Raw genomic sequence first — 15,685 nt, 5'->3', positions numbered from 1 at the left:
GCTGGGCATAGCTCTCTCAATGAGCTTGCTCTGAAACAGCGCAAAACAATATTATTTGGGGTTTATCCCCCAAAGGATGTGTGCATGTGAGTGCTGGGCAATCCCCGAGCTGATTCCTCCCACGCAGAGCTGATCTCAGTGTCTCTCTCCATTTGCAGCTGGGTGTGTCCCTACCTGTGTGTGTGCTGGAGGAGGCTTGAGGGCCTGGCTCAGCAGAACAGGGTGAGGAAACCCAGGCTGGTGGAAAGGGGGGCTCAGTGAGACCCCAGCACATCAGGTGACACCTCGGACGGGGGTTCAACCCGTCACATAGAGCTCGGTGTTGTGGTGCTTGGTGTTGGGTCTGAGCTGACTCTCACAAGCTGCTCCCTTGGGAACAGTGGAGAAGGGGCTGGATGCTGCAGGGCACTCGGGGGTTACTGTGCACCTGTCACTGCCTGCACAGAGAGAGCGAGGGCGATGCAGGCCTGGAAGGCAGGGCCGGTGCTGCCAGAGGCTGCAGGTTGCAGGGAGCTGCTCCACAGCAGCCAGAGGCTTCTCATGCTAAGGGCAGGTCGTGGCGAGGTGCCGAAGAGCCACCCAGGGGTGCAGTTTAACTCTGGCAAGGCCCTCAGTACAGTGCTATTGGCTGGGTCCACTGGTTCTGCTCTCCTCTCCCCTGCTGTAATTGTACATTGCAATTACTCCAATCATGTTACACAGAGTGAGAGAGAGGAGAATTGGGGCCCACACACCTAGTAAAGGGACAACATCTTCCCCTTGGGGCAGACGAAGATCAGAGCACAGGAGCATGCTACATACATGCCTGTCTATAACAGATTAGAGTAGACCAGGCTGCGCTGCATGGCCATACAGCAAGCAATGCCCCCATTTTCCTGGCTTTAAGGGATGTGGGATCTAATGACCTGCATCAGGGTTCTGCTGCTAACGCCATGGCAGAGAAGTGCAACCATCACACCATCTGCTCCTGGTGCATGAAGATCACGCTCAGACTCTGCTCTAGTTCTGGCAGCCATGGCTGGTTTGAGCTTAGCCCCCCAGGCTGGAGATGGAAGGCAAGTGTGCAGGGAGGGGGGCAGCACACTCCACAAGGTTCCAGTGCTGGCAACTCTCCTGGCTGTAGCACGAGTCAGTGTTTTTCGGAAAGCCCCCAGATCCTGGAGTCATGTGATTCTGAGAGACACCCAGCTTCCATTTCAAACACCAAGCAGTAGCTGGGGAAGTATTTTCTAGCTCTGGCAGTGGCACAGAAATGTGACCCCCCTAGAAGGCTCAATAATCATCCAGCAAATTGTATTAGTTTTAAAATCTCCTGATGTGTAGAGGGGTCCTGGCCTCGGAGTTCTGAAATGAGGGGGGTGGAATCTGTAATTTCACCCTCTGCCCACGCCCCCATCCTGGGGAAAACCAGTCTGACTGGACATTTTTGACCATCCTGGCGAGAACATCAGGGGTTTTGCATCCCTGTCACTCTCTGTCCAGGTTAGCTGAAGCTCGGAGAAACTGTGCTGTGTTAGCCTAGCCCCTGACACCTTGATGGTAAAGCGACTAAGCCTTGTGTAAGCAAGTCTGCTGCTCTCTGTCCTTCACCTCTGCCTTTATCACTCTCTCTGGAGTCTGGCAGCAGATTTGACAGCATCTTGTGGGGAAAAAAATAAAAATCCCCTGCTAAACCAGGGTCACTTGTTAATTGTTAACACTCATTTCATGCCACCTGTTCTTGTTCCCAGACTAATTTTGATCCTGTTTATCAGGGGGCCTCATTCCCCTGGGAGCGGTGCTTCAGGAAAGGCACAAATGCTGACACCACGAAGGGGATCAGCCTCTGGAAAGGCTGGTCGGGAGGCAGAGGAAAGCCAGGGATGGGCAGGCCTGGGAGGTTCACCCAGCAGCTGAGGTTACCCATTACCTGGGTCAAAGACGAGGGAACCACCCTGTAGAAAAAGATTCCCATTGTCACAACTGCCATTGTGCCAGAGACCCAGAGTGGGGAAAAGGGCCACTACTGGGAAATGCCTTGTGGGGTCAGTTGGAAGTGAACTGGGTGTGATTATTTGACTTTGATCTTGTACATTCAGAGAATGGACACAAGCCAAGTCCAGCCCCGGGAGACTCTGCAGAAACCCAGGCAGTTCCCCCCGCCATGGAATTTGGGGCCCTGTGTCTCTCTGAATGGGAGATCAACACTCTGCCCTTCTCATTTCTTCTAAATCCAACAATTACAATAACGCAGGGAAATTAAATGCAAGAGGTGCAATGCAGCACCCTACACACACACGTCAAGGAAGCTAAATGAGCATTCCCTTAGCAGAGAGAACCCGACCGGGGTGCCAAGGCCAGAGAAGAGTGACGGGGTGCCACCCTCCCGCCTTGTGGTACGGCGTAGCCCGGCAGGCCTGCTGCACTCTTTCTCCCTCTTGCAATGCTTGACTCCCAGCCCAGAGTACTTCGACCAAGATTCTCCCTTTACCTCTTATTTATTCACTCCTGTACAGAGTACAGCTTCTTTAGCCCCTCACGTCCATCCTTGGAGCCCGGGTCCTCTCCAAAATTCAGGCGGCCCACAGCCTCCTCCTGGCTCTGTGTAAGAATTCAGGCAGGCTCCCTCCTTGTGCCGAGAATCCCTCTGCCCTACTCCTGGGCCCTATGTACTATAAGCTAAGCCGACCTCTCCTCCCGGCGTCTGTCTGGGATCTCCTCTGGCTAAGAGCACCCTTAGCAACTGGGTCCTGGTAGCCGTCTAGACGGTCCAGGTGCTCCTTCGTCACTTAGCTGCCAACCAGCCACCCAGGCAGTTAATTACTTACAGGTGGGCTGAGATGGGCTTGTTCTCCTTAACGAAGCCTGTTGTGGATAGGCTGGGCCCTGATTCCCCTCAAAGGGGCCAGCCACCCTGTGTCAATAAGGCGTTAAAACGAGTCCCATAGAAAGCAGTACAAAGTCCTACGTGGTCTCAAGGGAACCCTGAATCTGAATCGACTTTACACGCACACTTTGCATGAAGGTTCCATTTGGAAGCGGTTTATAGAGGGCTAACGAAGGCTAAGTAGATATTTTAAGAACTGTTAATCGGTTGCTGTAGATCATTATAGAGACCAATAGATGTGTGGGTGCCTTGTAACCCTAGCCAATAACCATCCATAACCCCTGCTGCTGATGGGCTTATAACCACCTCTAATATACGCTGCTGGCCTCTGGGACGTTTATAACAGACTTTAGTAACCCTGTACAAGCCATCTATTAGCAGCACCTACCTATAAAAGAGTGACCAAATTTCCTGCATTTAACATCTGCAGCTTAACACGTCCCATGTGGGTTCTGGCCTCTCACAGGTACATTGTCCTGCCCTGACGCAGCCGCATTGTTGTTAGCACCATTCGCTGCGAGTGACCCCTGCGCAGAATGGCAGCACAAGGCACAGGCTGCTCCTATGTCCCCTTCGCTCCATAAGGGACCTTCCGAGCTCCCAGTGAAGTCAGAGTCTCCCGTGATTTCAGTGGGACTTGGATCAGGCCCTGAGTCCTTACCTCAGTGCAGGGAGAAGGACCAGGCCAGCTGGCCTATGTCTGTGCAGATCTTCTGCTCATTCCCCTCCCCACAGCAGGGGACTTCAGTGGGGGATGGACTCCATTCCTCTAGCCCCCTGGGACCCATGCCAGTGCCCCGGCCGGGGGTGGCCCCACTCCTTCTCCAGCACTGTGACCTAAATTCTCTCTAAGCTGCGTGGCCACGCAGCAGCCTATTAAGCACTGTGCAGGCGTTCAGGGCTGCAGCAGGGAGAGATGCCTCTCCCCCAGCCCCGTACCTGCTGCGGCAGGAAGAGGAGTCTCTCCCCGCCGGCCCCAGCCCAGCCCCGGATCTGCCGCAGCCGAGTCCCAACCCAGCCCAGCCTGGACCTCCCGCAGACAGGGAAGAGGCACCTGGCCCCAACCCAGCCCAGCCCCAGAGCTGGCATGGCGGGGAGAGGCACCTCTCCCTCCTCAGCCCAGGTGCTGCTGCAGGGAGAGAGACCTCTCTCCCCGCCGTAGCCCCGGGGCAGCCTGCGTCCCACACCCCTCATACCCGGCCCCATCCCAGAGCCCACACCCCCTGCCAGAGCCATCACCCCCCTACAGCCCAACTCTCTGACCCACCCCACAGCCCGCACCCCCAGCTGGAACCCTCACCCCCCTATCCCAGCCCTGAGCCCCATCCCACACTCCAAACCTCTCAGCCCCACCCCCACCACATACATTTGTTATGTGCACCAAGGTGGAGGTGATGTGTCACAACTCACCTCTATATTGGCGCACATAACAAAAGTCATTCCGCACATGGGTGGGAAAAATTAGAGGGCACCCGGACTGTGACCCAGCCTGTTTGCTGAGCGACGCTCTGGGCATCCATCGATTGGCCACGTCCCAATCTGCCCAAGGCCGGGCAGGCTCAGGACAGGGCTCTGTTTCCTCGCAGTGACCTTGCACCAGGGCACAGGATATTCCAACACCTGCTCCCAGAGCTCTAGGCACCTCCCTTCCCTGCAGCCTCTGAGAAAGGGGAGTATTAAAGGGCCCTTGGTCCTTGTGGTCCGTCTGACCAAGATGCTGCGGCTGCTGATCCCCGTTCTGCTTGTGGCTGGTGGTAAGAAACGGGCTAGAGAGAAGACTCTCTCCTCTGCCCCGGCGCCCCTGCACAGAGCACATACTTAAGGAAGAAGGCCCTTCGTGCCATCTGCAGCCCCAGGACACACAGAGCTCTCCTTGGTCCTCCTGTGCCTAGCCCCCGGGTTGCCCCTCAACCTCGCGGAGGTTGTGCAGGGTGCTGTCAAGGGAACGGGCCCTGGTGCCTGCCTCAGTTGTAAATGTGGAGAGGGGTTGGCTCAGGAGGGGATGAAACCCTGGGTAGGCCTACATTGGGCAAGGTAACCATCCCATGGAGAGCCGGGGCCAGGGGAGCGCCCCTCCACCTCAGGACTGGGGAGTGACTGGGAACGTCCAGGGTTGGATTGGAGAGGGTGAGCTGCCATGACCACATGTCTCGCTTCCCCATTGTCCAGCCTCCTCTGCTCAGCAGAAGGGTCTGGTGACTTTGCCATCTGTGTAATGCACAGTGCTCTCCCCCTCCAGCCCATGGGTGTGGGATACCCACCTACTCCCCCCACACAAGGGTGGTGAACGGAGAGGATGCCGTGCCGTACAGCTGGCCCTGGCAGGTGAGTGAAATCCATCCCATTGTCCGCGGTGAGAGCCAATCAGCAGTGAGGCTCGATGCGATCGCACCAGCTGCACTAGCGCTGGGTGTTAGGGTTCAGAGCAAACTTTTTTTTTCCCACTGAAAAATCCAGTTTTGGGTTGGTCAAAACTTGACCTGTGTTTGCCTTAATTTCGATTCATTTGCTTGGTCAGAAGAATATCGAAAAAGTTTTTGGAGCCCGCCCCAATATTTCTTTTTGAAGCTCAATGTTTCGATTTCTCAATTCAAAGTGAATCTTTCAAAAGTAGTCCAGTTATTAAAAAAAATTAAAAGCATTTTCAAACACTGCAAAGCAAAATGAAATATTTCGTTTGACCCGTCACGGGTACATGGTCCTACCCTGACACGGCTGCAGCGTTATCAATTTCTTCTTCAACTGTTTAGGTTTCTTAAAAATCTGAAAAAACATTCACTTTGGGTGGATACGAAATTCCCCCCACCCCCAAATTTTGGACTAAAAAACTCCATTATTCACCCCGCTGTAATCTCCCCAGGACTGGGGGTTGCGGGGGTTAGACCTGCAGGGTTGCTCTGACCACACCAAGCTCTTATGGTGATGGACAGGCTAAGCAAAGGGGGTGGGGGTGGGGTGGGGATTAAATAGTGCCCAGTTTATGGAGCAAAGGAGAGCTAAAGGAACAGGAAACTCCATCTTCTTCATGCCTTCTCCTCACAGCTGTAGAGGAAGCAAAACTCGCCGTTGGTTTAACGCCTGCCCCCCATCCCCGCAGTCCTTAGGCAACCCCCTCCCCCGCTGACCTTACGGTCTGGGAGAACCAGTCCCACGTCTGATGTGCATGAAATTCTAGCGGCTGTTTTATCCGGATCTAGCTTGTGCCTATTGTGGGTCCCGCCGTGTGCATTCCATGGCCCCTACTGACAGACTGGGCTGAGCCCCACCCTCTGAAAATCAGACTTTGGGCTCCAGCTCGCAGCAGTCTGGGGAGGGCACGGTGGATTCCTTGCCTTTGAGTTTCTTAGCAGTTCTCTGTCTATGCCCATGTTCCAGCCCATGGCACTGACGGGCACAGGGAGAAGCAGAAAAGCCCTAAAATTCACTGGGAAGGGGCAGCAGCACCTTGGCAGAGTCTGCCCCAAAGAGCCCCCCGAAGCCCCTCCGTAGTCACTTGACATGAGCAGGGCTCTGCCAGGGGGTGGGCGTGAGGGAGTGCCAGGTGGGAGCCAGAGACCAGCTGCTCCCCTCAACTCCCAGGGCATTTCTGAGTGACAGTCCGCGTGGGTCAGCCCCTCGGTGCCTGCTGTCCTCTGGTGCTGTGTGAGCAGGGAGAGGTTTGCCCCGGCAGAGTGTGTGCCATGTTAACTCGCAAAGCAGCCTCCGCCGCGTGTAACCACAGCCCCCCCGAGAGCACCCTGACTCCACAGCCGGGCCAGGCCATGCTAGCACTCCGATGGGCCATGGTCTCTGGCTGGTTCAGTGGGTGGGAGCTGGAAGACGGGGAGCCCTGGAGCTCCATAGCAGGTCCCCCACTGCCCTGTCTTGTCTCCTGGCAGATCTCCCTGCAGTACGAGAAGGACGGTGCTTTCTACCACACTTGCGGGGGGACCCTCATCGCTCCCACATGGGTCATGACGGCTGCGCACTGCATCTCGTAAGCCTCCTCCTTTCCCCACTGCCTAGACTCTAATGCGGCTGACGCACTGCGGGGTCTTGGGGCAGGAGCCACAGGGCCTTGGTCTGCCATGCCTAGTGAGCTGCCCCTTGCCGTGAGACCTCCCAACAGACATGCTCCATTCCAGGTAATGGGCCTTCCCAGCTCCAGCGCCTGGTCCTAGGCTGCAGTGGAGACCCCCCAGATGGAGAGAACTGAGTGACATGGAGCCCTGTAACGGACACGCTCTGCAGCCTGGGGCACGTCCCGCCACCTCTGCCATGGGGCAGGTCAACCCCAACTGCCCGCCCAGCGATGTAATTCAGAGCAGGATGTGGCCCATCAGGGCTGCATAAGCACTAAGCATTAGCGCTCTGGTTCCCAGCACAGGGAGAAGCTCACCCAGGAACACCCACAAGGGACCATGCTCCTACTGCGCCCGCCCCTGTGACTCCACTGCACTCTGCCCTGAGCTCCCAGGCCTGGCTGCAATAGGTGCACACAGAGTCTGCTCCTTCGCTCCTTCTGCTTACTGTGAGCACAGGGCTATTAGCTAGCACTGCTCACCAGTGGGACCCGCACCGTGCAGAGGCTGGGCCTGGGGCAGGGGGCTGTCCCCGAGCACTCCCTCATGGCACGGCAAGGCCCTGCAGGCATATTCCCCTCATCGGCGGAGTTGGGGGGGCTGGGAGGGCGTCGCCCCCCCCTCCTCCGCAAGCCTCAGGCAGGCAGCCTGAGTGTGCAGAGTAATGAGTTCTGCAGAGGAGACAGGAGACTGCTCCCACCTTGCGCCCCTGAGGCAGGGAGTCCGGATTTTGTTTAGAACAGAGTGATTAACGGGTGATTAAGATAAGAAAGGGCTGGTAGGAGGCTTCCTAAAGTTAAATGATCTGTTCTAAGCTTGGTGAACTGCAAAAAGTCAAGCATCAGAGGGGTAGCCGTGTTAGTCTGGATCTGTAAAAAGCAACAGAGAGTCCTGTGGCACCTTATAGACTAACAGATGTATTGGAGCATAAGCTTTCGTGGGTGAATACTCACTTCGTCAGACGCATGTGGTGGAAATTTCCAGAGGCAGGTATAAATATGCAGGCAAGAATTAGTCTACAGATAACGAGGTTAGCTCAATCAGGGAGGATGAGGCCCTCCTCTTGCAGTTGAGGTGTGAACACCAAGGGAGGAGAAACTGCTTTTGTAGTTGGCTAGCCATTCAGTCTTTGTTTAATCCTGAGCTGATGGTGTCAAATTTGCACATGAACTGAAGTTCAGCAGTTTCTCTTTGGAGTCTGGTCCTGAAGTTTTTTTGCTGCAGGATGGCTACCTTTAAATCTGCTATTGTGTGTCCAGGGAGACTGAAGTGTTCTACTACAGGTTTTTGTATACTGCCATTCCTAATATCTGACGTGTCTAAAAAGTAAGTAGCCTAAATGATAGAAAGAAATTGTAGATTTTTCTACAATTGTTTCAACTATTCTATTCAAGAGGTGGTAACAAGTTACTACTATCTTTCTTTAAGAAGATAACTGATTTTTTAGACAAAGGAAATTCAGTAAACATAATCTACCTGGATGTCAGGAAGGCATTTGATAAAGTTCCACATGAGAAATTATTAGTTAAACTGGAGAAGATGCGGATTCATAAGAGAACTGAAAGGTGGAAAAGGAACTGGTTAAAGGAGAGACTGCAACAGGTCATACTGAAAGGTGAACTGTCAGGCTGGAGGGAGGTTCCTAGTGGAGTTCCTCAGGGATCAATCTTGGGACCAATCGGATTTAACATTTTTTATTACTGACCTTGGCACAACAAGTGGGAGTGTGCTAATAAAATTTGCAGATGGCACAAAGCGGGGAGGTATAGCCAATACGGAGGAGGACCGGAATATCATACAAGAAGATCTGGATGACCTTGTAAACTGGAGTAATAGAAATGGGATGATATTTAATAGTGCAAAGTGCAAAGTCATGCATTTAGGGACTAACAACAAGAATTTTTGCTATATGCTGGGGACTTATCAGTTGGAAGTGACAGAGGAGGAGAAAGATCTGGGCATATTGGTTGATCACAGGATGACTATGAGCTGTCAATGTGATGTGACCGTGAAAAGGCTAACACAGTCCTGGAGTGCATCAGGCAAGGTATTTCCAGTTGTCAAGGTTCCTTCCCCACTCTGAACTTTAGGGTACAGATGTAGGGACCTGCGTGAAAACCTCTAAGCTTCTCTACCAGCTTAGATCTGCTTTTGCTGCCACTACTCCCAATGTGCTAACTCCCTTCCCTGGGTAGCCTTGGGAGACTCTTCCACCAATTCCCTGGTGAACACCGATCCAAACCCCTTGGATCTTAAAACAAGGAAAAATCAATCAGGTTCTTAAAAAGGCTTTTAATTAAAGAAAGAAAGGTAAAAATCATCTCTGTAAAATCAGGATGGAAAATAACTTTACAGGGTAATCAGATTCAAAGAGCCCAGAGGAACCCCCTCTAGCCTTAAGTTCAAAGCTACAGCAAACAGAGATAAACACTCTAGCAAAAGGTACATTTACAAGTTGAGAAAACAAAGATAAAACTAACACGCCTTGCCTAGCTGTTACTTACAAGTTTGAAATATGAGAGACTTGTTCAGAAAGATTTGGAGAGCCTGGATTGATGTCTGGTCCCTCTTAGTCCCAAGAGCGAACAACAACCAAAACAAAGAGCACAAACGAAAGCCTTCCCCTCACCAAGATCTGAAAGTATCTTGTCCCCTTATTGGTCCTTTGGGTCAGGTGTCAGCCAGGTTACCTGAGCTTCTTAACCCTCTACAGGCAAAAGGACTTTGGAGTCTCTGGCCAGGAGGGATTCCACAGTATTGTACACAGGAGGGCTGTTACCCTTCCTTTTATAGTTATGACACCAGTAGAGACAGGGAAGCGTTAGTACCATGATACAAGGCACTGGTGAGACCTCACATGAAGTATTGTGTACAATTCTGGTCTCCCGTGTTTAAGAAAGGTGAAATCAAACTGAACAGGTGCAGAGAAGGGCTATTAGGATGATCTGAAGAATGGAAAACCTACCTTAGGAGAGGAGACTCACAGAGCTTGGCTTGTTTAGCCTAACCAATAGAAGGCTGAGGGGAGATATGATTGCTCTCTATAAATACATCAGAGGGATAAATACCAGGGAGGGAGAGGAGTTATTTAAGTTAAGCACCAACGTGAACCTCAGAACAAATGAATATAAACTGGCCATCAACAAGTTTAGGCTTGAAAATAGGTGAAGGTTTCTAACCATCAGAAGAGCAGCCATGTTTTAGCCTACGAAAGCTTATGCTCAAATAAATGTGTTCGTCTCTAAGGTGCCACAAGGACTCCTGTTCTTTTAACCACCAGAAGAGTGAAGTTCTGGAACAGCTTCCCAAGAGGAGTAGTGGGGGCAAAAAACCTGACTGGCTTCAAGACCGAGCCTGATAAATGTATGGAGGGGATGGTATGATGGCACTGCTTACAATGGCATGGGGCTCATCGGCAACTGCCAGTAGCAAAAATCCCCAACTGCTGGAGATGTGACTAGATGGGGAGGGCTCTGAGTTTCCCAGGTGTTTGCCTTGTGGGTCTTGCCCACATGCTCAAGGTCTAACTGATCACCATATTTGGGGTTGGGAAAGAATTTCCCCCTGACTCAGATTGGCAGAGACCCTGGGGGGTTTTCACCTTCTTCTGCAGCATGTGGCATAAGTTCACTTGCAGGTTTAAACTAGTGTAAATGGTGAATTCTCTGTAATTTGAAATCTTTAAACCATGATTTGAGGACTTCAGCAACTCAGCCAGAGCTCAGGGGTCTATTACAGGAGTGGGTGGGTGAGGTTCTGTGGCCTGCGAGGTGCATGATCAAACTAGATGATCACGCTGGCCCCTTCTGACTTCAGTAAGCATATCTGAGTGAGAATATACATGACCATTTTAAACCTAGCCAGTGTCCCATAAGTGACTTGTCGCAAGATGTCAGAACATGTTAGTATCAGAGCTGAGGGGGTCTAATATTTATTTAATTTTCTTTCTTGATATAGGAATTAGGTACCGTGCTCCTGTCTGATAATTTCTAACTTATTATCTACAAAAACACTGGAGTTTTCAGTTGCCTAAGTACCCCCTGGAATCACAGTTAAAATTGCGTCAACTCCCCCCCCCCCCCGCAATCTGAAATGGCACGGAATGTGTCCACCACCCCATGTGCGGCCCCATTGGCCTGACTGGAGCCACCCGCTCCAAATATAGAAGTCAAACTATACCCATGTCAGCCCCCGTTCTGGGTTCCCCGCCCAGAGACATTCCCCTTCTCCTGGGACCTGATTCATTTAGTTCATCTGCTTAGTGAAGCTCTGGTCCTGTTAAAAGGCTCCCAGGCCCTCTCTCCAAGAGCTCCTCCTTCAGCTGGGAGCCCCTTAACAGGCCTAATGCTCGTTAACCAATTAGCTGCTGAGCACCTAACTACTGGGGGGGGCAGGGGCTCAAGATAGGTTCAGTCTCTTTAAAGAAGCCCATCATGGATAGAGTGGCCTTGACTCTAGGATTACCATATTTCAACAATCAAAAAAGAGGACACGGGGTGCCGCCCTAGCCCCGCCCCCTCCCACTTCCCGCCCCCCTCAGAATCCCTCTACCCCCTACCTGTCCCCTGACTGCCCTCTCCTGAGGACCCCCCCCACCCTAACTGCCCCCAGGACCCCACCCCCTATCTAAGTCTCCCTGCTCCCTGTCCCCTGACTGCCCCAACCGCTCTCTACACCCCCTTCTCCTGACAGACCCCCAGAACCCATCTAACCCCCCTGTTCCCTGTCCCTTGCCTGCCCCAACCGCTCTCTACACCCCCTTCTCCTGACAGCCCCCCCAGAACCCCCGACCAATCTAACCCCCCCGTTCCCTGTCCCTTGCCTGCCCAAAACCGCTCTCTACACCCCCTTCTCCCAACAGCCCCCCCAGAATCCCCGACCAATCTAACCCCCCGATCCCTGTCCCTTACCTGCCCCAACCGCTCTCTACACCCCCTTCTCCTGACAGCCCCCCCCGAACCCCCGACCAATCTAACCCCCCGTTCCCTGTCCCTCGCCTGCCCCAACCGCTCTCTACACCCCCTTCTCCCAACAGCCCCCCCAGAATCCCCGACCAATCTAACTCCCCCTGTTCCCTGTCCCTTGCCTGCCCCAACCGCTCTCTACACCCCCTTCTCCTGACAGCCCCCCCAGAACCTCCGACCAATCTAACCCCCCGATCCCTGTCCCTCGCCTGCCCCAACCGCTCTCTACACCCCCTTCTCCCAACAGCCCCCCCAGAATCCCCGACCAATCTAACCCCCCCTGTTCCCTGTCCCTTGCCTGCCCCAACCGCTCTCTACACCCCCTTCTCCTGACAGCCCCCCCAGAGCCCCCGACCAATCTAACCCCCCCCGTTCCCTGTCCCTTGCCTGCCCCAACCGCTCTCTACACCCCCTTCTCCTGACAGCCCCCCCCAGAACCCCCGACCAATCTAACCCCCCGTTCCCTGTCCCTCGCCTGCCCCAACCGCTCTCTACACCCCCTTCTCCTGACAGCCCCCCCCAGAACCCCCGACCAATCTAACCCCCCCGATCCCTGTCCCTTGCCTGCCCCAACCGCTCTCTACACCCCCTTCTCCTGACAGCCCCCCCAGAGCCCCCGACCAATCTAACCCCCCGATCCCTGTCCCTCGCCTGCCCCAACCGCTCTCTACACCCCCTTCTCCTGACAGCCCCCCCAGAGCCCCCGACCAATCTAACCCCCCCTGTTCCCTGTCCCTTGCCTGCCCCAACCGCTCTCTACATCCCCTTCTCCTGACAGCCACCCCCCCGAACCCCCGACCAATCTAACCCCCCCGTTCCCTGTCCCTTGCCTGCCCCAACCGCTCTCTACACCCCCTTCTCCTGACAGCCCCCCCAGAGCCCCCGACCAATCTAACCCCCCCCGTTCCCTGTCCCTTGCCTGCCCCAACCGCTCTCTACACCCCCTTCTCCTGACAGCCCCCCCCAGAACCCCCGACCAATCTAACCCCCCGTTCCCTGTCCCTCGCCTGCCCCAACCGCTCTCTACACCCCCTTCTCCTGACAGCCCCCCCCAGAACCCCCGACCAATCTAACCCCCCCGATCCCTGTCCCTTGCCTGCCCCAACCGCTCTCTACACCCCCTTCTCCTGACAGCCCCCCCAGAGCCCCCGACCAATCTAACCCCCCGATCCCTGTCCCTCGCCTGCCCCAACCGCTCTCTACACCCCCTTCTCCTGACAGCCCCCCCAGAGCCCCCGACCAATCTAACCCCCCCTGTTCCCTGTCCCTTGCCTGCCCCAACCGCTCTCTACATCCCCTTCTCCTGACAGCCACCCCCCCGAACCCCCGACCAATCTAACCCCCCCGTTCCCTGTCCCTTGCCTGCCCCAACCGCTCTCTACACCCCCTTCTCCTGACAGCCCCCCCAGAGCCCCCGACCAATCTAACCCCCCCCGTTCCCTGTCCCTTGCCTGCCCCAACCGCTCTCTACACCCCCTTCTCCTGACAGCCCCCCCCAGAACCCCCGACCAATCTAACCCCCCGTTCCCTGTCCCTCGCCTGCCCCAACCGCTCTCTACACCCCCTTCTCCTGACAGCCCCCCCCAGAACCCCCGACCAATCTAACCCCCCCGATCCCTGTCCCTTGCCTGCCCCAACCGCTCTCTACACCCCCTTCTCCTGACAGCCCCCCCAGAGCCCCCGACCAATCTAACCCCCCCGATCCCTGTCCCTTGCCTGCCCCCCCAAGCCAAGGGAGAGCTGTGGGCTCCACGTGCAGCCAAACACTGGTGCTGCTCTGCGGGGGAGGAGGGAGCGGGGGAGGGTCTCTGGCTTCTAGAGGCCCCAGTGGCTGCGAGCGGCTTTCAATCAGGCCCAGCCGTCCACTCTGCATGAGGGGAAGGGGGAAATCCCCCCCCCCCCCCCGGATGGCCATTTAAAGCTGAAAAAGCCGGACATGTCTGGGGAAACCCGGTTGGATGGTAACCCTACCTGACTCTCCTTAGAGGGGCCAGTCCGGCCACGACAGTGCCCCTGTGCTGTGTGTCCCCAAGTGCCCAGGGCCGGGCCGGGCCAGCTGGGGCGTGTGTGCTGCTGCTGCTGATCAGGGCTAGAGGCCAACGCAGGGAGTAGGGTCATGTCTCCTGCATGGTGTGTGGGTCTCAAACCCCTCTGAGTCCTGAGGGGGCACTGCAGACTGTCCCCCCACACGCTGCCCCCGCTGCGATGCCCGGGCTGTCCCCTCACAGGCTCTTGGGGGTTTCCTTCCAGTAAATCCCGCACCTACGAGGTGGTGCTGGGGGAGTACGACAGGAGCGTAGCAGAGGGCTCTGAGCAGCGCATCCCGGTGAATCCTGAGGACCTCTTCGTCCATCCTCGCTGGAACTCCATCTGCGTGGCCTGCGGGTAAGGCAATGCAGGCGTGTGCCAGGCTACGACTGCCCGCCCCTCTGCGCCGCCTGGGGGCGGCAGGGCTCCCAGGGAGGGCAGCGGCAGACGGGGAACAGTCCGTTATAAGAACAGCTGGGGAGGGAAAGACACACACAGAGCTCTTCCCATGTAAGGACCCTGCGCCTGTCGCCGGTGCCCTGGGCAGCACCCTTCAGGCCACTGCAAAAGCCAGCAGGGGAATAGTGCGGCTTTATCTGCCATGCTGGCTCCCAGGCCACGGGCTCCGCTCAGAGCAGGGCAGGCCCTGGGGCAGGCCTGTGACCTGACAGGGCTGGGGTCTACATCCTGATCAGCACACACTGCCCTTCCTTTGGGAAGGGACTGGTGAGCGGGGCTGCGGGCTACCCTGGGCTCTCTGTGCCAGGGACATATTGTCCCCCTGTGGTGCAAGGGATGGGTTTTTAGCCCTGGGCAGTGATGTCTTCAATCCGTGGAGCAGGAGAGCAGCCCCCACATGGTCCCCTCCTGCTGCCCCCTCCCTCCTCTGGGGGGACACCTCGAGCGCAGTCTCCAGGCCTCTCTGGTCAGGCTGCCCACAAGGGAGGTCTGTCATGCTGTGGACACCTATCCCCCGGAGACCTGGACTGAGCCCCGAGCCAATGACATCCTTGGCTTCTCGCTCGGCCTGCTGGAGGATGGCTCCATGGCCAGACCCCCGAGCCGCCCGCCCTTCCAGTGAGCTCTGACGCCTTCTCTTGCAGCAATGACATCGCCCTGCTCAAGCTGTCCCGGAGGGCCGAGCTGAGTGACACAGTGCAGCTGGGCTGTCTCCCGCCCGCAGGCGAGGTCCTGCCCAACGACTATCCCTGCTACATCACTGGCTGGGGGCGCCTCTACAGTACGTGCCCAGGCGGCTCTGCCCTGGGGAGCTCTCTCGTGGGAAAGCGCAAGGGCAGCCACGCTGGGGTGCATCGTCTGGGGACACAGCTTGGAGGGATGCAATTAGTTCATTGTCCCTCTGGCTGGTTTCCTTTTCTGCTAGCACTGAGAGGCGGCAGAGATCCAGCCCCAGAGACCACTCTCCACAAGTGAAGTGCAGCATGGGCAGCTCAGGGTTTCTTCCACATGCATTGCCCCTTGCCAATGTGCCTCGATCCTGGCCTAGAGGGGCCTCCTCCAGGGCACCAGCGAAGCTGCCAGTTTGTGTCACCGGAACTAGTTATTCTGGGACATGGTCACCTTTCCCCTACGAGCTGGATGGGCCCCCCCCCCTCCAGCAAGCAGCCATTGGACAGCAGTGAGCGCTGACTGGTACCCGTGGGGGGTGGGGGCGTCGAGCTGGGGAGGAAGGGGTGACAGGTTCCCTAGCTCATCACCAGCTCCTCCAACCAGCCCAGGCTCTCTCTGGTTCTGTGGGATTGTCA

The 15,685-nt window shown here is 55.8% G+C and overlaps 1 protein-coding gene across 3 annotated transcripts in view; it reads left to right on the top strand.

The window, feature by feature from the left end:
* Positions 1 to 4,495: 4,495 nt before the first annotated feature.
* CELA3B (chymotrypsin like elastase 3B) overlaps positions 4,496 to 15,685 on the top strand; it is a 37,451-nt gene continuing 26,261 nt past the window's right edge. For all 3 annotated transcript variants that reach the window (XM_065574855.1, XM_005281702.3, XM_042856244.2), the window contains exons 1-5: positions 4,496 to 4,620; positions 5,106 to 5,191; positions 6,745 to 6,842; positions 14,142 to 14,276; positions 15,023 to 15,159. In XM_065574855.1, the coding sequence (XP_065430927.1) occupies positions 4,581 to 4,620; positions 5,106 to 5,191; positions 6,745 to 6,842; positions 14,142 to 14,276; positions 15,023 to 15,159 (496 nt within the window). In that variant the 5' untranslated portion in view covers positions 4,496 to 4,580. The remainder of the gene's footprint in view (positions 4,621 to 5,105; positions 5,192 to 6,744; positions 6,843 to 14,141; positions 14,277 to 15,022; positions 15,160 to 15,685) is intronic.

Source organism: Chrysemys picta, chromosome 21 (assembly GCF_011386835.1).
Source record: "Chrysemys picta bellii isolate R12L10 chromosome 21, ASM1138683v2, whole genome shotgun sequence".
NCBI classification, from domain to species: Eukaryota; Metazoa; Chordata; order Testudines; family Emydidae; genus Chrysemys; species Chrysemys picta.
This window is presented reverse-complemented; position numbering and strand designations above follow the sequence as displayed.